General features: G+C 40.8%; 1 protein-coding gene across 1 annotated transcript; it reads left to right on the top strand.

Moving 5' to 3' along the window:
- The first annotated feature begins 1,325 nt into the window (after positions 1-1,325).
- Positions 1,326-23,241, top strand: LOC119740744 (adenylosuccinate synthetase isozyme 1 A-like). The gene is made up of 12 exons (XM_038216148.1): positions 1,326-1,591; positions 12,123-12,225; positions 13,422-13,535; positions 14,136-14,193; positions 15,352-15,459; positions 16,135-16,216; positions 16,484-16,610; positions 17,546-17,700; positions 18,256-18,380; positions 19,080-19,177; positions 20,594-20,743; positions 22,281-23,241. Exons 1-12 carry the CDS (start codon positions 1,388-1,390, stop codon positions 22,331-22,333), a joined length of 1,377 nt encoding a protein of 458 aa, XP_038072076.1. The 5' UTR covers positions 1,326-1,387; the 3' UTR covers positions 22,334-23,241.
- Positions 23,242-23,500: the final 259 nt, after the last annotated feature.

Genomic DNA, 23,500 nt, shown 5'->3' with positions numbered 1-23,500 from the left:
TTGATGTTATTAAATTTGCTGTTTTTGACCCGTTTGTATATTAAAACAACAAGAAATGAGAGAAAAAGTTGAGTGTTAGTTCGTGAAACCGAAAACAAAAAAGGCAAAACTGTAAATTTTCGTTTTCACGAAGTTGTGATAATATGTTTATTACTTTTCTTTGAAATTGGAAAAATAGGCCTGGCTACGTGCATTTTTGAAAGTTGTAACACTGGCGTTTGCAATATCTGTTAAACTTTTCAAGCCTCACGAATATTAATGAGGTTCCTATCCAATAAATATCGTCGTGTTCAAGGAAAAGGACGGAAGAATTCCAGGCACTTTTGGAGATAATCAAGTTGAATTATGAAAGGTTTTGTTCTCCCATTTCTAATGTCTTCTTCCGTTATAATTTAACATTTCAATCATACTGAGCATATTGAAACGCAACGTTCAAAAGGCCATGTTTTTTTTTGTGGTGCATGAATTTCACTGCTCTGCAGTATAGCGTCTAAGTACGTAATAGGATTAGCTTTCCTTAATAACGGCAGACGCTTTGCTTTAGCAACCATATCACTGCTCAGGCGGGCCTAAACGAACGGCATTTTAGGCATAATGTACTTGGAAAAAAACATAAACACATTTCGGCAAGACAATTTTACCTAATCTTGATCCTCTGTAGACCTACAATCGCCGATGGTTAGCCCTTTGGCCGGGTATTTCTAATGTTTTTTGGCGGGGGGGGGGGGGGGGGGTAAGAGCGTGCAAGGGGCCGAGGCTGGGTCAAGGGCACTTTGAACTTTCTTTGTTGAAAGAAAATCCTAACTATTGAAAACCAAACTTGGCCTAGCTGAACCAACGATTCTCTACTTGTCGCACGCACCTGGTGGTGATCTTAACATCTTATACCGACTGAACTGCTGTGCTAACGACAAGGCAATGAAACCTAAAACCTTTTCGACACGGTTATTAAACTATTCAGGTCTTATTGTTATTCATAAACAACAAAAACTTTATGTACGTTGCATGCAGCTAAAAATATGCATCCTGTTTGTGAAACATTCCACGATCTCCGAGCCATTGATCAGAGTTTCAACACAAAACAACGCTTTAAATATGTCCTTTCGTTCAAAACAATTCCTTAAACTTGTTCTTTTGTTCGGTTGTTATTACTATATGTCCATCGATTACTCACAATTTCCTTGTTTCGCTCTTTGTTTCGCTTTTATAAACTTTTTGTAATTTAATATAGCTCTATGCATAGCAATAATAGCATGAATGACGTAACGTGACTGCCAACGCATGATGCGTGCAAAGACGTTTCCTGTACCCCGCATGCGCACTGTGGTTAAAAACCCCGCGCTGCATTACGCGCGCTTTGTACAATTCAAGTGTCGACGAGTTCACTATGGCTGCCGATCACAGGAACTCGACGAACCACATGGAAAATGCCGAAATTTTCATAAACAACACCCATCAGAATTCGAAGAGAATGCGGACTGAACCAGTCAACAAGGTCACTGTCATCTTGGGGGCACAATGGGGCGATGAAGGCAAGGGGAAACTGGTTGATCTCTTGGCCACAGACGCGGATGTTGTGTGCCGGTGTGGGGTAAGTGACGTCGATTCACGATGTGCACTGTGACTTAGGTCATGTACATGGTCATGTACATGTACATGTACAGTGTGTGCATGCATGTGCAAAAATTAAGTGTTTGTGTGTCAACATCATGTTCGTCACTTCGTGTACAGTATTCGTATTACTCAGTACTAATGACGTACACTGCATAGGCCTACCACTCCCTGCATGCCAATGATTTGAATGAACAGTGATTGTGTACAGTGGTTAAGTTCAGAACAGGGCCCTCTTTCTTTTGTTTTGGGTCCGTTAAAGCTACAGTTCATCATTTGCAGCTATCCAAAAAGTAACTGACGTAATTCTTGTTGAAAAACATACTTGGTTGAAAGTAGACCCGTGAACGTGGCGTTGTATACAACGCCACGTTCTTGTGTCATTTCGAACCTGGCGAAATCGATCCGACATACATAATTCCGTATGGGTGTTGAGTACTCACCTAGAAATCTAAATTTGCCCGTGCGATTGTTTAGGCTGTGTAATTTCGACGAAATTTGCCCATCAGTAAAGACCCATACGAACGTGTAGAAATTAGATTTTAACCTGACCCTGACAAATAACCCCGGACGCGTCCGAGTCGCTTGGACAGATTGACGGCTGTTTCATGTCGCAACCCCGAAAAAAAACACCCCGCAGACGATTGGCTGCTCGGCTCATCTCGTGTACAGTACGTGTGCGCACACACACGCGGGCGCACCTGCGACCGCGTGCGGTGCGGTGAGAGAGGAAAGGACTTGAAACTTGTCTAAAACGATGTCTGTTTTAGCTGCGACAGTAAACAGCCGTCGAATCATACGAAAATAAAACGCAATGCGCATGCGTCAGTTGGGAGAAAATGGCAGCTAGCAGTAGCGGACGGACTTCATGAACCGGGGCCAGAATTTTCCTCAATTTTCGTCAAATGCAAGTTTTGACGTACAAATAGAATTCAAGACAGCTTCATATGTGAGTACTTATTACATGGGCAAAATAAAGTCCAGTGTGTGTAACGGAGGGAGTCAGTTTACAAGCCACGTTCACGGGTCTAGGTTGAAAGTAGCCCCATAAATGTGGCCAATTTACTGGACTACCTCCATAAATAAAGGCCACACTTCCACCATGTACAAAAACATGTCGAACTTTGTCAAATTTTGATTTTCACATTTAGGCTTAGTTTGTAGTTTTATTTTTGCTTAGTCCGAGTAACTTGGACCCAACTTATCGCCTTTTTAACATTCGGACATGGTCTGGCGATAGTGGGGTCCAAGCTAATACTGCGAGACAACACAATTCTGTCACTGTCCCAAAAACCAACATTTTCCAACAAAAACATCAGATTTCACCCTCAAAAGGGCCTCCAAATTACTAAATACGCCACCTGAGATACAAGTAGACATCGATAATTAAGATAGTTGTACTGAAGTTTACTTACGATCCGGATGAAAAGTGAAATTTTCCGTTCAATTCCGAGAGATCCCCTCGCGATCTTGAACACGTTAAATTTCCGACTCGTGTTAATGTTTGAACGACGCAATTTGGTCTTCATGCCCAGCGTACATTCGACAATCGATGGTCCCTGTATCCCGAGTTCGAAATTTCCAGATTTGTTTGCACACGTTTGCGTATCAAAATTTCAACATGAAATTTAACGAACATTAGACATCTGACAAAGGCAGCACCTTCTGATTAGCCTATTATTAGTATTAAGAATCAGAGGGTGAGTATGCTTCTAAAGCAAAAATAAAGTACAAACTAAGACTAAATGTGAAAATCAAAATTTGACAAAGTTCGACATGTTTTTGTACATGGTGGAAGTGTGGCCTTTATTTACGGAGGTAGTCCAGTAAATTGGCCACATTTATGGGGCTAGGTTGAAAGATAATATGGAGACTAAACTCCCTGTGAAATGATTCTTTCTGGAAAGCTGTCTTTTTGGAGAAATCAACAAAAGAAGGCCTTTCCAACGGTGCTTCTTAACTAGAACGCACCACAGGAAATTTAAATTAGGCTAGCACTAGTACTTCATTTTGTTATTGCAGCGAAGTGCGCGCAAGCATTGGCACGACGCACACGTGCGTGCGGTTGCTATTATTCGTCGGATCAGTGCGCGACATCGCGTAGCTGCAATCGGCTCAGTGAGAACGTGTCTCGTCGAACACTGAATTCAGGCCCGATTCAAAATAGCTTGAGTAACTCCAGCTGACATGCTCAGTCATATTCATTCACATGTAGTGCTAGAGACAACCAGGGCTTGAGAGTGTGGTCTTAAGAGACCCTTCCAGAATGGCCTCCCCAAAATGTTCCTTTTTCACCTCTATTATCCCACCCCAGATTCTATTTACATACCTCATACAGTCAGCAGGCATTCACGAGGCTAATGATTGACTTGAAACAGACCCCAAACAAATAACATATGAAAAATATGGATGATTTCGTTGGCTTGTCCATTAAATACGTCCCGTGTCACTGCTGTCGTCCATGATGTTCGGTTAATTTTGCGCACGACACAATCATGTGGTGGCCCTGACACATCGAGATTTCTGCAATGTCGCACATTTTTTTCTGCAGAATGGAATTTGATGAAAATTGTGAATCGAAAATTTGTTTTTTTGTTTACGGTAGCTATTTGTCAGCTTGTTGACAAATATAAAAATAATTATGATTTCATAAGTTTAGTACAGTAAAAGGACCTGTTTGTTCTTAGAACAAAACTAATCAGCAATTATTGCCATGAAGCAAGTTTGTGGTGCTCAGGGCATGCTTGGAGAAATAAAATTTGAACCGCAACCGAACCGAACTTTGCGGATCAGTCGCAGCACGACTAGAATGAAATCTAAAACCAAAATGAAAACAGATTTAAGATGTGTTTGTTTTTTTCAAGATTTCCCGCAAAACAAGTTACTTAACTGGATTATGAAGAAAGGTCATTTGTTTCATAAACTCATTTTCTGGGAATCCAATTATCTGCCAATAGAATGAATAGTTACTTCTTGGTACATGTAGGTTTTCCTTTCTTGTTTTGGTAATGTAGGAAATGTTCTTCCTTAGACAATTAAGAGACAGAAAATAATCCTTTCATCTTCGTTTGCCATTTAACTGTAAGTGCGAGGTTTCTTCTAAAGCTTTATGTCTGCGTACTTGTGTCAACTTACACAATCTGTAATTTGCAATTTGTGTAACATGCAGACGTGACTTGTGTAAGGTGATTGAGTTCTCATTTATGCTCTGAACCCTAAAGTAAAGTCTGTCACGAGCCAATGTGGCCCATCAGGCCGGCGTTTGTCTCCGGTTTCAGTAGCATGAAATGACTGAGAATATTTCTATTCCCCCTGGACGGGATGCTGGTCCATCACAAGTTACTCCCCAACTAATGCCGGTACCCATTTATACTCCTGGGTGGAGAGAGGCAAGTGGTGAAGAAGTGGCTTGCTCAAGGACACAACATATGGCCAGCGGCTGGATTCGAACCCATGACCCTCTGATCATGAGTCACAAACCCTAACCACTAGGCAACACTCCCCCTAAATATCCCTTATGAACCCTAAAGATCCCCTTATATGATGAACTCAACATACACGAGCACAGACAGCAATTTGGAAAAATCGCGCTGCTTATAGGCATTACGAATCCCAAGTATTTGGTGCTTGAAATAATTACAATGTATATACATGAGACCGAAAACCAAAAATTTACAAAGAAAAGAAAAATTCCAGTTCTGTGAAATTACTCGCTTAAATATTCAGTTTGAGATCGTTTCTGAAATGTCGGACAAATTTCAAGTTGTCTATGTACATGTAGGGTACCGTACGTGTGTGTAGGCTGGTTCCCAGTCCTTAGTTATACTGTCCCAGTTATCATCGTTTATTGGTGGGAACCAGTCCACACAACTGCTGCACAACAATTTGTGTGTGACATCAGTAAACAGTGTCCCAATTCCAAGTTGGGTTGACAATCGATGTGTACATGGTGTAAGAAGAAATAGAAAAGCGGTATTTTTTTAACGTTTTCGATTTCCAAAGGTTGTTGAGAAGCATTTGGGGTAAGACGAAATAGGAAATACGACATACGCAACTCAACTTTCATTTGGAAATTTGCAGTGGCAGTGTAATGTGGCCGGGTTTATTCTGGCATGCGACTGAGTCCTGCAATGGGCCCTTAAAAGTGGTTTATTTTATTTGTGGACGATTAGAAGATGAAAGTCCCTAGCAACTCGCTTTTACATTCCAAATGCAACCAAACCAGGTCCGGATAAAAATTGCCGAGCCAAACCCAAACCGAAATCCAAACATAAACAGAAACGAACCGAACCAAAACCCAAACAAAACCCGATCCCAACTTGAGGAATGACTTGCAGTCTGGATCAAAATTGCTGAACCAAACCTGAACCCAAACATGAGCTGAAACAAAGTGAACCAAAACCAAAATCGGAACCCAACTTGAGGAAATGTCCGGATGAAAATTGCTAAACCAAACCTGAACCCAAACATGAACCGAAACAAACTGAACCAAAAACCAAAACCTGAACCCAACTTGAGGGATGACTTGCATTCCAGATAAAAATTGCTAAATCAAACCTGAACCCTTGAACATGAACCGAAACAAACTAAACCAAAACCTGAACCCAACTTGAGGGATGACTTGCAGTCCGGATCAAAATTGCTGAACCAAACCTGAACCCAAACATGAACCGAAACAAACTGAACCAAAAACAAACCAGAACCCAACTTGAGGGATGACTTGCTGAGTCCGGATAAATATTGCTGAACAAAACCGGAACCCAAACATGAACCGAAACGAACTGAACCAAAAACAAACCGGAACCCAACTTGAGGGATGACTTGCAGTCCGGATAAATATTGCTGAACAAAACCTGAACCCAAACATGAACCGAAACGAACTGAACCAAATCCAAAACGGGAACCCAACTTGAGGGATGACTTGCAGTCCGGATAAAAATTGCTGAAACAAACCTGAACCGAACCCAAACCCGAACCCAACTTGAGAGTTGACTTGCATTCAAACTTTATAATTATGAGTTTGAATTCACGTCAACCCTCAAGTATACATGTAAGCGAGAAAAAATATCTGTAAAATATGCAAATGAATCCTGAAAAATAAAAAAGGGTAGGATTTAATGTCTTGTTTCATTTTTTATTTAATTGCTCTCTGCTCTTTACAGTGCACATACCATGAACTGCTCCAGTAGTAGTACATTCATGTATGCACTATCACACACAGTCTGCATATTGCATGTAAGCTTGTTAAATTACCAGATGTGTGTCCTAGATTCCATGTTTAATTGCATTTGTTACTGAACCCCAAACCCCAGTACGGAGTTGCTTCCCACGAACTGACTGCTTATCATCGGGGAAATGTCACTCGGCTGTACACTCCTTTTTTCAAAACTCTCTCTTCAACATTACAATTTGGAGGCAATTAAGGCAGTCATTACCAGCCAAGTTATGAAAGATGTGTCAGACTTCAGCCCCCGAGGGCAGAAACGTCACAAGACCATGCCTCCTCTCAGTATTCCGTGAACAGGAGGCAGCCAGGAGCTTCGTTAGGGTTGGCCCGAGGTTTATCTGCCAGATCTGAGCAGGAATGGCAGTCACGGCCTGCCATCCTTCCTTGACATATTTGGCGTTGGTCATTGAACTGGACTTGCCCCTCGAGGTTGTAGATGGATCATACTTCTACATGTACGTTAGGGCTGTACTGAATATTCGAATAGTTTTTTGCCGGTTGGAATATTCGAAAACAAAAAAATGTGCACACACACACACAGCTGTGATGTTATTTTTTTCGTAGAGTTGTGTGTGCTTTATTGTCAGGTGCCACAATTTTTGTTGACGTAACTTTTCTGTCGACGGTGGTTCACTGTTCTCATCCTTAACTAATAAATTTTCAACTTTTATGTTTTATTCCCCCCCCCCAAAAAAAAACCTTTATACTCTTTTGAACACTTTCAACCCTCTGAATGAAAATTTTCGTTTTGGGCACAAACAGATTCGCTTTGCGAGCAGACTGGCTCCTGTCCCATACATCTATGTGGATTGTTGTGCGGGAACTAGCCTTACCCAGCGAGAACAAAATTACTGCCCGGCAGCCAATAATTCAAAACTGTAAAGTAAGAGCATGAAAGTGTTTGATTGCTGCCCTTTTTCAGGATGCAAGACTCTTATAATGGAAGTTGTTTCGTTTTTTGTGCATTTTCAACAAATTAATGAAAGAAATGTATGTACAATGTATGTTCCAAGAAAATTAATCTCTTTTAAGATTTATTTGTTCTCTCTTTCAATTCCCTAAAAATACTGTATATGTACCTAAACCCACCAAATCCCACAAAAATATTCGCTTGTTTCCATGGTTTTATTTAATAAGTTCAAATGTTGGACTCTTTAACTTTATTTTCAAATTTGTTTGACGTTAAGGGTGCATATTATAATGACATTTATGTAATGTTTTGATACGCTGAACTGTGTTTGCATGAAAAAAAATTACACGAAAGGAAAACAAATTAAAAAGTAAATACCTGCAGTGGTCACCCTAGGATGTTTTATGCAGGATTGGGGGAAATTTAAATGGCAGCTTTGAACAGAGTTTTAAGGGAAGCAAAATATTTTATCAGAGGATAGGGAATTCAAAATCATTATGTAGCACAGCAGGTACCAACTGAGCACAGCATGCATTGCGTGCAGCATAAAATGCACTACATAACTACAGTGAAATGTGAACCACTATAACAAGTTCTTTTGTCTCCCTGAAAATCAGTGGTATAATGTTCCTTTTTATAAAAATCCCTGTTCAAAGTGAAAACAGTCCGTGATTGATTTTGTAATTTTCTAGAAGCCCACCTGCAATGCAGCACTAATGTTGGCTTAATACAGAGGTTCCATCAAAATGAATTTTACACGGATGAGGGGGATAGGGATGCATCCATTAGCTGCTCGGCTGACTAAAAGCCCACTCATAGCACTGACATCTCGTACTTATTAAGCGTTCATCACCATCAATTTGGCCACTGTCCTTGGAGAAGCTCACCGAAATTCAGGGAGGATATGTTTTCTTGACTGCGTAGTGTCAGTCAGGTTTAGACTTTCCCTGATTAAAAAAGCACTCTAAATGTCAGAGCCGGAGGTTCATTTGCTAAATCCTTGTCAATAAATTATATACTCACCAAGTAAATAAGGTGGAAAATCTGAGGTTTGAACGTGTGTTTTTAGCAAGAATAAATGGCAGGCAGTGTACGCTGTGCGCACAAATCATTTTTCAAAGATGCATGCCCTATGCTCTTCAACAAAATAACTTTATTCTCGTAACAAATTTCAATTTGTTTGTTTTCACGAAAAACAGTGGTTTTCCCCCCTGATTTTGGGCGTCTGGAACCTTCTTAAAATGGGATTTCACTTTGTGTGCAAATGAGCCCGCCCTGCAGGAGCCAAATTATTGTGTGGCTACCAATTATTGGAATTTTGTAAGGCCGTTTTTTTTTAATTACTTGGATTACGGAATTTTTGGGTCCCCATTTCCGGCGGCGAGCGGGAAATGAAAAAAAAAAAAAAAAAAAAAAAAATGGGGGCGCCCTATCATCCAACATGGCGGCGCCCATAGAGACATGAAGAAACAAAAACGGGCACGAGAATGAACAGTCACCCAATTGGTGGATCAGATCCGGCAATTGCAGGATCACGATCAGATGGGAACGCAAAAGGTGGATCTGATCCGGCAATTTGACCTGTTAACATCCGCCCGGTGCACGAGTGGCGCGAAAATGTTGCGGTCTCATGAACGAAGAAACACGTTTTCAGGCGTGTAGCTCATGTGGACATTTCCAGCGTTTACAACATGCACAATAAACAACCGCTGAACTACGGGCTAGCACCGCGCATGCAAAAGCGCACGTGGTATCCTAAAACTACACTATAGGCCTTATTTTTGTTGCGTGTTCGTCCATTACTAAACCTTTTTCATTCCTGAAATTTTACTTATTTTTCCATCCATAAATGACTCTGAGTCCACACTCACCAAAAGACTTCACTTTGGCACAGAATCATTGAAAAGCTTACGAGTATGCGATGGGAATAGTGCCGATAACGCGGTACGTACGGGGGTGACAAATCTGAAGTATTGATTATAGAAAATTGGAAAATGATGTCGTAGTACATCATGTGACCGTTTCTAACCAATGAGAAGCTTCAGAACCAGGGAATCCCTTATCGATGCATTGGTTTCTGCCGTGATGTCACACGTGAGCGGCTCTGTTGGATTTCACCTTTTAATTTATGCACGCACGGATCCTCTACGGATCCGTGATTTATGTTGGTGAATTCGCGTAATTTTTGTCTGTTAATTCTGATAGTGCTGTTTGAAAACTGACCCATTCTGGCCTAGCATGCAACCATGCAACAATGGCACTCCCACAGAGCGCGCGTAATTCCGAACTCAGTGACCTTTCGGACCCAACATTTCCTTACGAAAAGGTGGATCAAGCATAAGTGGGAACGCGACTTGCGGTTTCGTTGCGGTAAGATAACGATCACACCAAAATGCCGGATCTTGATCCGCCTTTTTCCAAATCAAGTGGGAACGCGGTGTATGTCATGTCGTTCGATCAAACCAGTACTAATACTATGGTTTACAGGCCTGGACAGCGCGCAATATAGAGTTTTTTGTACAATAGGCACTTTTTTTTTTTTTTTTTTTTTTTTTTTGGGGTAGTCAGAATCGACAATTTCCGGCGGCGATTTTTTTAATTTTTTTCAAAATTCCGATTTTTTCCGGCGGCGATTCCGTAATCCAAGTAATTAAAAAAAACCGGCCTAAAGAAGTAACTAAACGTACAGTGTACATGTACATGTATGTAGGCTGATTTTTTTTTTTTTTTTTTTTCATTTGATATCTCGTTCAAAGTGAAAAAAAAATTGGTGGTGAAAGTCGAAATAGCGCACGAACCCACTGAATCTTCAGGTGAGATTAACGCATCTGGGCGTGGGAACAAGACAGAAATGCCTCCTTCTTTTACATAAACTCCCCCATACAGCAATCAATACTATCTTTATTGCTGTTAGAAATTGGCAATATTCACAGTCAGTGTCAATGTCACTGTCTTTGGCCTGGAACCTTTTCAACATTTTTTTTTCTTCATATTACTTATGTATTAAGTACAATTCGCATGAATAGACAAAAAAATTGCCTAGCCACACCCACTAAGTAAATTTACTGCCAGAGAACCAAGACTGTAGGGGGCAGAATAGCCGACATGTGATTGAAATTCAAAATATTCATGTTCAGTTCTGTTGACTTAGTGTAATGAAGTGCAGCTGCTGTGTGTATACGATATTACATGTGACATCATATATTTATACGGTTAGTGACCCGAGTTCTGGTGTACACAGTGCATGCATAAAATTTATTTTGGCTATAAGTGAATAACAGTGTTGTGTAATACATGGAGAGGATTACATGTATAAGCTGTAAAACAAAAAAAATTGCCAGAGTGCTTTCAACCACTTCAATTTGATATCGTAGATAACAGATCACGCCTGTGTGGGTGTCTTCTCAATCTTTTCAGATCGAAAAGGTCAAAATCAAGTTACAGGGAGACTTTTTATTAATTGTTATGAATGGTCGATGGGAAACAAAGCTTAGATTAAAGATTAACATGGGACTTGAAGTATTTTGTTTCATCATGGTCAGTTCTATGAAAATTACTTGATACAAGGGACCTTGTTCCGTCACTTAAAAGCACTAGAAATCATAGAGCTCAGTGTAAAATGTGCACAAGATGAGCCCTACGGTATGTGTATGTGAATTTAATTTTCATCATGACTTTCATTTCAGGAAAAGACCAAAACGAGACTGGGCCTGCCTAGTCAAGCTGGACCTAAAAGTCTGAGTTCATGACGTTAGGCCAAAAAAAAAGTCTTCGGTTTCTGGTATGGAGCTTGCCCAAAAAGTGGTGCGGCGACGCGGCTTTTTTTTTTTGTTACCTGATTTTTTTGCTTCAAATGTCGGCTGATTGCAAATGGTGCCCGACTAAACTTAGTGCAAAAATATGGGAGTCCAGAGAGGCCACATAAAGCTTATTCTCGACCATAACCCAATCTAAAAACACGTTAAAATTGTGCAGCAGCAGGATTCCAGTCAAACCAGTGAGTTTGGCGGTTTTGAGACATCATCTTTCATTGATAAAAAACCTTTTTCATTTTGCCGACGCGCATGGCTACGGCGACGGGCGCGCATACCAGAAACCGGAGACTTTTTTGGGGGGCTTAATTGATACTCAGTGACTCAGTCAGTCAGTGACTCATTCTGTCAGTGACTCATTCAGGCAGTGACTCATTCTGTCAGTGACTCATTCGGGCAGTGACTCAGTCAGTGACTCAGTCAGTGACTCAGTCAGTGACTCAGTCAGTCAGTCAGAGGGCAGGAGGCTGGCCCTGCAGGTCCAGAAAAGAACAGATACGTAACATTCACTAAAATTTCATAATAACATTTACATCTCTTTTGAATTTTTGTGTGTGTGCAGGGAGGAAACAATGCGGGTCACACAGTTGTTGTGGATGGTACAGAGTACGACTTCCATCTTCTACCCAGTGGTATCATCAACCCCAAATGCAAATCAGTCATAGGTATGAATGTGGCTTTACAAAAACATGTTACAGAAGAGAAAGCATACACTTTGCGTGTAAATCACAGAGGGCACCAAACAAATCAAATCAATGTTTCATTTTGGAGGGGAGTTTGGATGTGAAAATTGGTTTTGACAAGTGTACAATATAAAGTTTGTAGGCAACTGAGGGATCAGGTTTGGGAAGTGGTACTTTCCGCCCCTTCCACAACTGTGGCCCTGGTTCGAATCCTGTCTGGGAATCATGTCGAATAGGTTTTCAGGCGCCCCCCCCCCCCCCCCCACCACCACCACCACCAATGCTGTGGGTTTTACCTGGGACGTTCTTCTTGGGTTTTCTTCCCACCACTATAACTTTCATTTTCTGCCTGGGGACCCCACTGGGTATGGGCTCTGCGCCCGAACAAGAGACAGCGCGTTTTTATCACTTTCGAGAGCCCAGTGGACAGGACACACCATGTGTGCGTACTACATGTAGTTCATGCGCGTATAGCTAGAAGTATGAGCATGAGCGTTAGGTGTCGTCGGCCATGTGTTCAAATTTCTCTCCCGGCCGTCTTTCTAAACTGTCCCTTTCTTACCATTGAGATACTTGTGCACAGAGCCAATAAAGTCTATAGATTTCCGTGGGCAATCCTGGCCAAATGCCAGATGTTTTTATCCTCGCCTTTCAACCGTGTGACATATGTTTGAGTCCCACCCAAGCCCAGCATGTGGATTGGGTTTCCTGTCTTAATCTGATATCATCCCCCCACCCCGCTTACTAGTGTTATGATACTAGTAAATGGGACCAAAAGAAACAAACAGAATGCTGAAGTTTCTATGTTTATTCTCAAATTGCCTTAGAATGTAGGAGAATGCATCATAGCTTTCAAAATTGTCCGGGCGGCCATGCACGCCTTCACTCAATTGCCCCTTTCAATCGCCACCCCCTCCCCCCTTCCTGAAAGCTAGATCTGCCCTCACTCAATCGCCCCTTTCAATCGCCACCCCCTCCCCCCTTCCTGAAAGCTAGATCTGCCCCTGAAGTGGATGTTCAACAGGTACATCAGCGGGGAGCCAATAGTCCTACAAGAAGCGTTTGTTGCGTATTGATTAGCCACTTGGAAAGCCTCATTTCAGACTACCTGATGGATTGGGCAGCCAACACTCCGAACACCACGGCGCTAATTAAATGTCGGCTTTGTTTGTCCCCAGGTAATGGATTGGTGGTACATTTACCAGGGTTGTTTGAAGAAGGGGCGAAGGCAACGAAAAAAGGCCTGAACGGTTGGACGGATCGCCTGCTTGTTTCTGACAGGGCCCACCTCGGTAAGATAGCGGTATTTGCATAGTTCATGAATGTCTGTAAATGTTAATAACTTGGGCCAATTTTTCATCACTCTGCTTCCACAACAGCCATCCCCTATCTGTGCTTAGGCCCAAAAAAATTTATCGCAATTCCACAAAAAAAAAAAAATGATTGAATAAAAAATTTGGCAAAAAAAAAAATTCCAACCGACCGACCCTATTTTTGAAAGGCATGTAATTGGAAGCAGAAATATTTTATTTTTCCGGCCTTACTGCTCCAGCACAGTTTGCACTTACACTGCCATGACTGCATGCAGGGAATTCTTACTAAGGCCAAACATCGCAAACAAAAAAATACCCTATTTTTAAAAGCAATAAAATGCGACCCCACCAAATTTTATTGCCTTAGGATGGAACAAAAGTATTATGACACCGACTTCCAATCAAAATTGCTTAAAATTGCCGACGGCCCAAACATTTATGAGTATTTCCAGCAAGGGATTTTTTTCTTTCTGGTATTATCGGAAAGAAAATATCAAACATTCTGATAGGTTTGGAAAATCAGAGACTTTTTTGGGGGGGCCTTAACGCTTGATATTTGTTTTTTATTCCTAATTTCAGTTTTTGACTTTCATCAATCTGTGGACGGTTTGCAAGAAAAAGAAAAGGGGAAAAAGAGGTCAGTATCACAACCTTACAATTTCACAACCGGTAATTATAATGCATACTAAATGTAAACATTTGTAATGAGTCCAACATTCAGGTACCGGTACGCGATCACAGCAGTCAAAATCAATCAAACAACTGTTTTTAACAGTTGAGGATTTCCTTGCTAATAATTTGATTTAGCAATGCTTTGCCTGGAGATGATTGATATGCCGGCTGTGCCTACCATTTACCTTTTTGTCTGTTGATGCAGTTTGACTAGTCACAGTGTTTAAATTAATGTGATCTGTGGCATTACATTTCAACCATTATGGTACCCCAACCGAAGCACTTCACAATGAAGGAATTAATAAAATGCTTCAACTGTGACAAAAGGTATTCCATGTCGCTGTTTGAAAAGTTGATTTGTGATTGTACGGGGAATTTGTTTTCCCAGGATACGGTCAGTCTACCACAAATGGAATGTGTACCTACTTCGTGCTGCTAATGGGACTAAAGTGGCTCACAATTACACAAGGGCTTAAATGTACCTGTACATGCATTGCTTGTAGTTAAAAAGATACGTTACTAATGCATACTTGTGTGCGTGTAGGTTTAAAGGACAGAACTTTAACCTCAACTACTCAGAACCTGCAAAATTGTTACTCCTGGTTTTGCAGTTGTAATTTGATGATGGATTTAGGACAGTAGCCCGGTTACTATTAATTTAAATGTGGACAGAAGTGTAGTAACGAAAAGTAGAAATTAAATGTGACTCATCGCGCAGTAGTAAAAATTTACACAAAGGCAGAAACTGAGCAGAATTATGTAGGGTTATACAAAAGAATGAAAGGTTTATGGGGCACAACCGTGGTCAAGCTCCATTATGTAATAACCACCAATGCACTGACTGGTCATTTTGCAAATTTGTCCTGGAGTATTTCGGAAAAATTTGCTCAGGTTTCAAAGCACAGCAGTTTAGAGCTGCAGCTTGCGATGTGTAGGCCTATGTATGTAGTGTAAACTGGCCTGCGCATTCTAATTGATTTAGGCACGGTGAGGAATCTCCTTGTGATGCACAGTGTCAATAAGCCTTATTAGTGCATCTCATGTACAGCTGTTCTGCAGTACAAATGCAATGTGCACTAGTACAACATCTGTCTCCTTTGTTTTTTGAACCTGTGTTTCACAGTATTGGTACAACCAAGAAGGGTATCGGCCCCACGTATTCCTCCAAGGCTAGCCGTTCTGGACTGCGGATATGTGACCTCATGGCTGACTTCAGTGCCTTCTCAGAGAAGTAAGTTCTACCAAAATAAGAAAAAAAATTTAAAATAGTTGGAAAGGCTGGAGTTTGATATGTGAAATGAGTTTTGATCTTCTGAGTTTTGGGTTCATAAATAAAAGCGTATTGAAATTTTGTTCTGTGTTTTTTTTAATTTCATCTAGAAAATTAGATTCCTTTTCTAAATTGTTACTACTAGCAATACCAAGTTATTCACTTAGCATGAGACATCAAGTTCATCAACTGAAGAAGAAAAAAAATGGCCTGTATTTAGTCATTTAATTCAATAGAATTCAATTCAATATTAGGTTTTGCCCTTCACTGACGTATAGAAACACTGTATACTCAGTGTGTTACCCCCTGAGTGAAAGTTGGAAGAAAAAAATAGGTTCGTTGTGGTACCTGCTGCTACATGAGATTCCAACCAGCCAATGGATCCCAGCAAGCTCGGTGGTGTGGTGGAGTGGTAAGACATTTGCACTAGAAAGCTGGAGGTCATGCATATGGGTTCGAGTCCCACCCAAGTGATTTTTTTTTCTCACTTACACTTAGGGGGTAACACACTGAGTATACAGTGTTTAAACATCGTTGAAAGGTAAAACCTATAGAATTTACATCATCCCAATGCAAATTTCATCTAATGAATAATTTCAAATCAGAGATTTTTGTTTTCTTCTTTTTCTTTTATAGATTCCGTTCTCTTGTCAGTACATACCAAAGAATGTTCCCTGATCTGGAGGTGGACATTAAGACAGAATTAGCAAGATATGAGGTAAGTTTTGATATTTTCCTCAAAAGATTCTGAATGTATACATGTCAATATCTTAATATTTTATCTCTGTGTTTCCAGTTGCTGGCCACAGACAGAACTATTTGCATTTCATTATTGTACGTACATGTAAGTCTTAAGTACCCTGACGAGCATTATGCTTAAGAAAATCTAGATATATGAAATGTTCAAGAATGTCAAGCTACACGTAACTTGTCAAAGGTCCACAGGACTCCTTACATCTTTCAATTTCCTTGTCCTGTGTTTTAGGAATTTGCAGAAAAGCTTAGGCCGATGGTAGTTGACACCGTCTACTTCATGTATAAGTCCCTGCAGGACCCTACGAAAAAGGTTGTTGTGGAGGGAGCTAATGCCACGATGCTGGACATTGATTTTGGTAAGTGCCCAGAATGAGCTTAATCCTACGGTTACGAAATGCCTCCATGCCAACTGGACACAATGTTTTCACTTCATCAAGCCCAATCAAAAATAAAAGTGGCGGTTTCGACTTTCAGTACGCATTGATAAAAGTCTGTGAAGTTTCTTGCAAGAATTTATGAAATAACTACAGTGAAATGCCCCTATAACAAACACCGCTGTAACGAACATTTGGCTATAACGAACAACACCGTTGGCTCCCAAAATAGTAAATTCTATTATAATGCACAATCACTATAACGAACGACCACTATAACGAACAGTTTTTTATGGCCCCACCGTGTTAGTTATAGTGGCGTTCTACTGTATATTTTGTTAGATATAGCTTTACACTACGTAAACACCATTGACATAAAAAAGCTACTTTGATGTTATGGAAACATCATGTTTTTGTTGTTACAGATGTTAATAACATTACATGTCTGAAATCAACTTCACACTCGCCATAACAAAGATGAATCATGGTATTCTTTGTTCCGTGTGTTAATGTTATAGAATATATGAACCTCTCTCTCTGCCTTAAAAACAAAAACTCACAATGAAACTTGCATTTTGTATGTTCAAACAAGATTCCAAAATGGCTAGCTAAAATCCATACTTTTAGCCCCAAAACTGACACACCACTCAAATAAAAGGTCTTGTCCCCTTTTATTTGATGCCACATGTGAGGTTGTGATGCCTGTAATTCTGAAGATTTCTTAAATTTTCACTTTCCAACCATGTCCACATTGGCGAGGAATTGCCGACATCGAAATTTCAAGCCTCATGTTATGTATTACTGCTGGAATTTACCTACCTCAATCCCGCACAGTCCCCAATAACATTATGAATCTTTAAATATTTCCAAATACTGGGGGCTGAAAGTTATACATTCTTGTTTGTGCTCCATTGCAGGCACGTATCCCTACGTAACGTCGTCCAACTGTTCTATTGGGGGTGTGTGTACCGGTCTCGGTATACCAACCAAAAATATAGGAAACGTCTTTGGAGTGACCAAGGCCTATACTACCAGAGTAGGAGATGGGGCGTTCCCAACAGAACTGCACGACGTGAGTTTGATTTTAAAAAGGAACAGTAAATTATCTGTAAATTGTTTTTCCATAAATCATGCTGAATCAATTTGGGGGATTCACAATGCAGAGCGCCACCAATAGTTTGCCACGGAGAGTTCATTTTTCCCTGTGCATTGTGGGAGATGGTCGACAAATTCGCAGCGCGGGGACATTTGAAATTGTTCGTTTTTTCCGGTCAGTAGGTTCGTAAGCGTATGATTCAAGTATATATTTGCCTTTTTTTTTCTTTGTATCAATATGGTGATTTTTTGTAATGCGACAGAACGCTATGCCCCTATCTGTAACATAATAGCTCAAGTTGTCTACTGACACTCATTCAAATGGGCCATATTTTGTAGACCGTAAACTTGAAAAGTTGACTTTCCATGGCAAACTCTTGGTGGCGCCCTGCATTGTGAATCGCCCGAATTGAATAATTTAGTATTCAATTATTTTAATTTCAGTTCAATCCAAAACGAAAATGTTAACTGGCAAGCAATAATTTTTCAGCAAAGTTTTGAAATCGATCTGCCCTTATGTCTCTGTTCCTAGGAAATTGGCGATTTGTTACAAGAGCGGGGTCACGAGTTTGGCGTAACGACAAAGCGGCGTCGACGTTGTGGTTGGCTGGACGCCGTACTGCTGAGATATACGAACGTGATCAATGGATTCACTGCGTAAGTACGCAAAGTCAATGAACTCTGGGCGCGAGTGCTTGATACATTCCCAATTCTGTGTGTGTTAACCCTAACCTCCCCAACTCCATCAAAATCCATCCCCCCATTTTGGTGGATTTTGGGGGACTTGGTCCTGCAGGCGTGGTTTGACTAAATATTGATGGAGTATGATGGACTTGGGCCTGCGGAGGCCTAAAGCAAAGCATGCATTGGAGGCAGTGTGATTGATGGATTTTGGCCGACTTGGTCCGGTACTTAAGTAAAAGACAGGAGGGAGTGAGGGTTAATCCAAGGAAGCGTTTGCAGAAAGCTTTAGTAAAGAGAAGATTTTTTTGGACTAGCTGACGTAATATGTTTACCAAGTGGCTTGATGTGATCACTCTTAAAGCAAAGAGTTTTTTCCAAAGGATCTTTTCAAAGGATTTTTAAAATTGAGTTAACCAACCTACAGGCCAAAGGCCACTTGCGATGGCATCTTTAAAAAGAAAGTATACAATGGAATAAAAAAGCAAATGTGTTAAGTGCTTTGAATTGAAAAAGCAACTCCCGTCGTATCATTGTCTGCAGTCATGCCGGTGTTTGGTTTGTTGCGATTTTTCCCCTGCATTCTGCAAAGCATGACATCTACATTATATGTCACATCTTGACTTTGTCCGTACAGTTTTGACACTGATGTTTTCCCCTCCATCTTATGTACAGGTTTGCCATGACCAAGCTTGATATCTTAGACGTTCTGGATGAGATCAAGATTGGAGTGGCTTACCAACACAAGGGCAAAGAAGTACCGTGTTTCCCAGGTAAACATGAGCTAACCCTAACCCCCTAGTAGTGTCTCAAGACTACAGGGTGAGTAAAAAAAAAACGAAACCCAAATGTCAGGGACCATTGTTTTAGTGAAATTCTGCATGTAGCACTTTCAAAATCTAGGACATGAAAGCCCAATTCATAAGCTTTCTTTTAGTACAAGAATCATTCAAATCACTCATGTACTTTTGAAGTTACAGAGTTTTAAACACAACCACCGTTTTAAAGTTCTGTCCACGGATCACAAAAAAGTTGTGCGTTCTTTCAGCAAAATGAAAGCAATTCACACACATCCTTATGTGATTTGTTTTCGTTTTGCTAAAAGAACACTGAACTTTTTTTTGTGATCCCCGTGGACAGAACCTTAAAATGGTGGTTGTGTTTAAAACTCCGGAACTTGAAAAGTACATGAGTGATTTGAATAATTCTTGTGCTAAAAGAAAGCTTATGAATTGGGCTTTTATATCCTAGATTTTGAAAGTGCTACATGCAGAACTTCACTAAAACAATGGGCCCGACATTTGGGTTTCGTTTGTTTTTATTCACCCAGCACCCTGCTCAATCTAACAGAATCCCACTGTGCCTTATTTTCAGTTGTCTGCTGGATCCAACAGAGTCTAACTAGACATTATAATGCGGTTCAGTTGCCTGCTGAATCCAACGTGTTGCAATTAGGAGTGTACATCATGGGTTTACTGCTCAATCCAACAGGCTCCAGCGGGTATATGATATAGTTGGATCCTGTTGGATTCAGCAGGGTTAGGGCTTTCGAGCAGCTTTCTTGGCTATGCCTACTTTACTCAGAAAATCTTTGCGTACTTCTCAGAATTTTGTGCTTATGGTCGGCATATTCCACACACAAAGCCTAGAATGTTGATGATAAATGCAAAATTCGGTGGTAAGCAGGGCCATAAAATTGGGTTGTGCAGTCGATGCATTTTAACAGGGTTCCTGTGGCCTGGAAAAAAAAACTGGAAAAGTCATGGTATTTTATTACCTATTTCCAGGCCTGGAAAAGTAATCAAATTTTGTAAAAAAAAAATGACAGAAGTCCAGGACAAATTTTGTGAGGGCCAATTTATTTTACAATTTCAAACTTTGCATATTCAAAATTTAACATTCGGAAATCTGCAACACATTTTGCTGAAATTTTGCTGATTTTGCTGAAGTCGTGGACTTGCACAGTGTGAAACTTTTGTGAAATTGTCATAACTGAAATGTTGCAAGGCATAAAATGCTGCGCAACGTACGCAATAAATTGTGGCGCAAGTGGAGTTACGCCATTGCATAAAGTTTCGTGAAATCGCCTGCTGTACTCTTTGGGATTTTGATTTTTGGTTCCAAGTTTATTGGAAATGGGCCAAGTGAAGTCTTTGACTTTATTTTTGTATATTATTTGTTTTTATCAGCTCATCAGGATGTCTTGAAGGAGGTGGAGGTTGAATACGTTACCATGCCCGGCTGGAAGAGCAACACGGAGCAGATCCGAAACTTCGAAGATCTTCCACCAAACGCTCAGGCCTATGTGATGAAGCTAGAAGAACTAGTCGGTGTCCCTGGTGAGTATGGGCTTGGAGCGCGAACAAGAGATATCCAGTGGGGAGAAACACCGCGTACGTGTACTGGTTTGCGCACGTTTGTCGCAAAGTATGCATGACCGATTTTATTCTGAATGTACACAAGGCCATAGGAACTTTGCACGAACGTCGTCAGGCGTCGTCAGCAATGCGTTCCAGTGTCTCTCCCAGTGGGCTCCCCCAACTCTCCCTTTCGTACCGTTGAGGGGGTACTTGTGCCCACATAGACATATAATAAACCCTAGACACGACATTAGCTGCTTTTACGTTGTAAATTCTGTGAGCTAAACGAGCTGCGTCACGCGGCCTGGCGCGTTACGCGAAATATCATGTGGCTTCGATTTACGCGCATGCGTAAACGTGTCTTCCATGTATTCCATGTTCAGGCGAGCGCCAATGCACTTGTGCGCCACTTAGTTTTTTCCCACGTGCGTACGGGACTAAAAGATTTCAAGTAACGTGCGCAGTGGGACCGCTCACTTGCGCGACGCGTCACGCCTGTGGTGAGTGTTTCGCGTAATACACGCAGCATTTTGCTCACAGGCGAAATAGCAAATGTCGTGTCGAGGTTTTATTATGTCTATGTGTGCCCATTGTAATGGATGATAGTGGCAAGGCACAGGGTACAGGTACCAGACATGTACTCTTTGATGGCTCAATAGGTTGGCACCAGCTTACCGTCTACCAACTTTGTTCAGTAATGATAAAAGGCCACGTCCACATTACCTGGCTGTGGCTGTCAATTACAAATGCACCATAGAAAGAGGCTGAACCACTACTCATAGACTTTTGATTTATTTTCTGGCTATAGCCTAGTCTTGTTCCAAGAGTGAATTTGGCTTTTTCCCCCCTTTAAATGCAGCATGTCCCTGGCAAGCGCGGTCAAGCTACCATGGCGGTGCAGGTTGCTATCAATAAAATCAATCAAACCAAGTCTTTGGAACTTCTGTAGCGCCTGCTAGGAAATTCCGAGCACACCTCGGGTGTGCTGTATTCAAGCTAATGCATTCCCGTGAGTCATACTCGGAATTTCTTGGGTAGCGCTACCAAAGTTCCCAAGACTGGACTGGATTGATCTTGTTGATAGCGACCTCGACCACTGTAGTAGGTTGACCGCGCTTGCCAGGGACGGGCTGCATTGAGGGAAAAATTCCAAATTTAGTCTTGGAACCAAGACTAGCCATTGTCAAGTAATGTGGTTAAATAAATAATGAAAGGTTTTACGGAAACACCATGTGCGAATAATTTCTCAACTTAGAGAATGGTTCTGAAAAGAACCAGAGGTGTAAACTCGACGTTCTGGTCAGTATGCTCTGACCGTCTTCAGGAAACCCTTCATTATTTCAAACCTTTCATTATTTAGTATCTCCACCATGCAAAGCCTCAAATCTTACTAAGTAATGTGGTCTTGGCCAAAGATGATTGAAATAGGCATACTCTGGGATTCATCTTTAAAATGAATTTTTCTTTTTTTACTGAATTCAAGTTTTGTGCATGTCCTTGCCTTTTTTTTCTGCAGTAAAATGGGTTGGAGTTGGAAAGAGCCGGGAGTCCATCATCACACGATTCTGAGGCAGTGCTTCCACCATTAGGCTGTTGATTTGCCAGGTCCAAACACAGTCTGGCTCTTGAATTTCCAGGATTGAAAGTACCTCAGCAACTTCGGTCCTTTTATTATATTTTTTTTAAGCCGTAATATGAAACTTAATGTAAGGCATTTCCAAGACGATTTACATTAAGTTTGTTTATACTCATGAGCAGGTAATAGCATTACAGAGTATACTAACTGTGTGTATGGTGTGTCGACATCTCTGATAAAGAAATTGTGTATTTCTGTCAGGCTTGGAAATGGAAAACACATTGGTAAAAAAGTTGATGAAAAGTTTGTGGTAATAGTGGTGAATGGATTGTTTATTAAAACAGCTGCTGTTTTTTGGCATTTGTTACATATTAATCTGTATGACGGTTAAAAGGTGTCACTGTTGATAGATTTTTGGGTGGTGCTGTTGTTGAAACATCACAATTAGTCTGTGATGTACTTTGAAAAGCTCCTCCAATTTTGGAAGAGTGTTTAACTTTGTCTCAAAGGAAGTGTCTCGAAGGAAAAGTTTGCAACTTTGAGCCTCACATATTTCTTTTTTTTAAAGTAAGAATTGAATAGAAGTAAATTGTATAATGAGTAATTTTAGATGCACATGCAGAATGCAAGATATCCGCTAAAAATACTCGAAATTGTTGGCCATTTGGAACATGTTTGCTAATGGCTATGGCTAGTCCAATGAGAGTGTCATTGGCAAAAGCCTAAGCCAGAGCCCAAAATGCACAGGACTCCATTTTGAAATGTAATTCAGCTTTTGAAAAAGAGATATATATTTAGAGAAGCGATACATGTACAAGACATTTGAAATATATCAAGTGTTGTACAAAATGTATCAATTTTGAACTGTCAAATTTTCAAGTTGGGGGGATTTAAAAAAAAAAACCAATTTGCGGCAAGAATCTCTTTCAGGCCATTCTTATTAAGCCAGTTGCGAGTTAAATTTGAATACAATCTGGAACGCTGACTTAATCCAATGATTTGCACATTTTAACTTTGCATTCTCCTGACCAAAGAGACTGTTACTATATCACGTGATTCGGGGCAAGCCTTATGCTAGCAAGCCCCGGCATGGCCTGGTGTCTTTGTGCCATTCTCACCCATTGTGAACAATGTATTGGTGCTGAGCGTCTCTTACGTAA

The sequence above is a fragment of the Patiria miniata genome, unplaced genomic scaffold (genome assembly GCF_015706575.1).
Source record: "Patiria miniata isolate m_02_andy unplaced genomic scaffold, ASM1570657v1 HiC_scaffold_5, whole genome shotgun sequence".
In the NCBI taxonomy this organism is placed as follows: Eukaryota; Metazoa; Echinodermata; class Asteroidea; order Valvatida; family Asterinidae; genus Patiria; species Patiria miniata.
The sequence above is the reverse complement of the archived record's forward strand: the minus strand, read 5'-3'. Positions and strand labels throughout refer to the sequence as shown.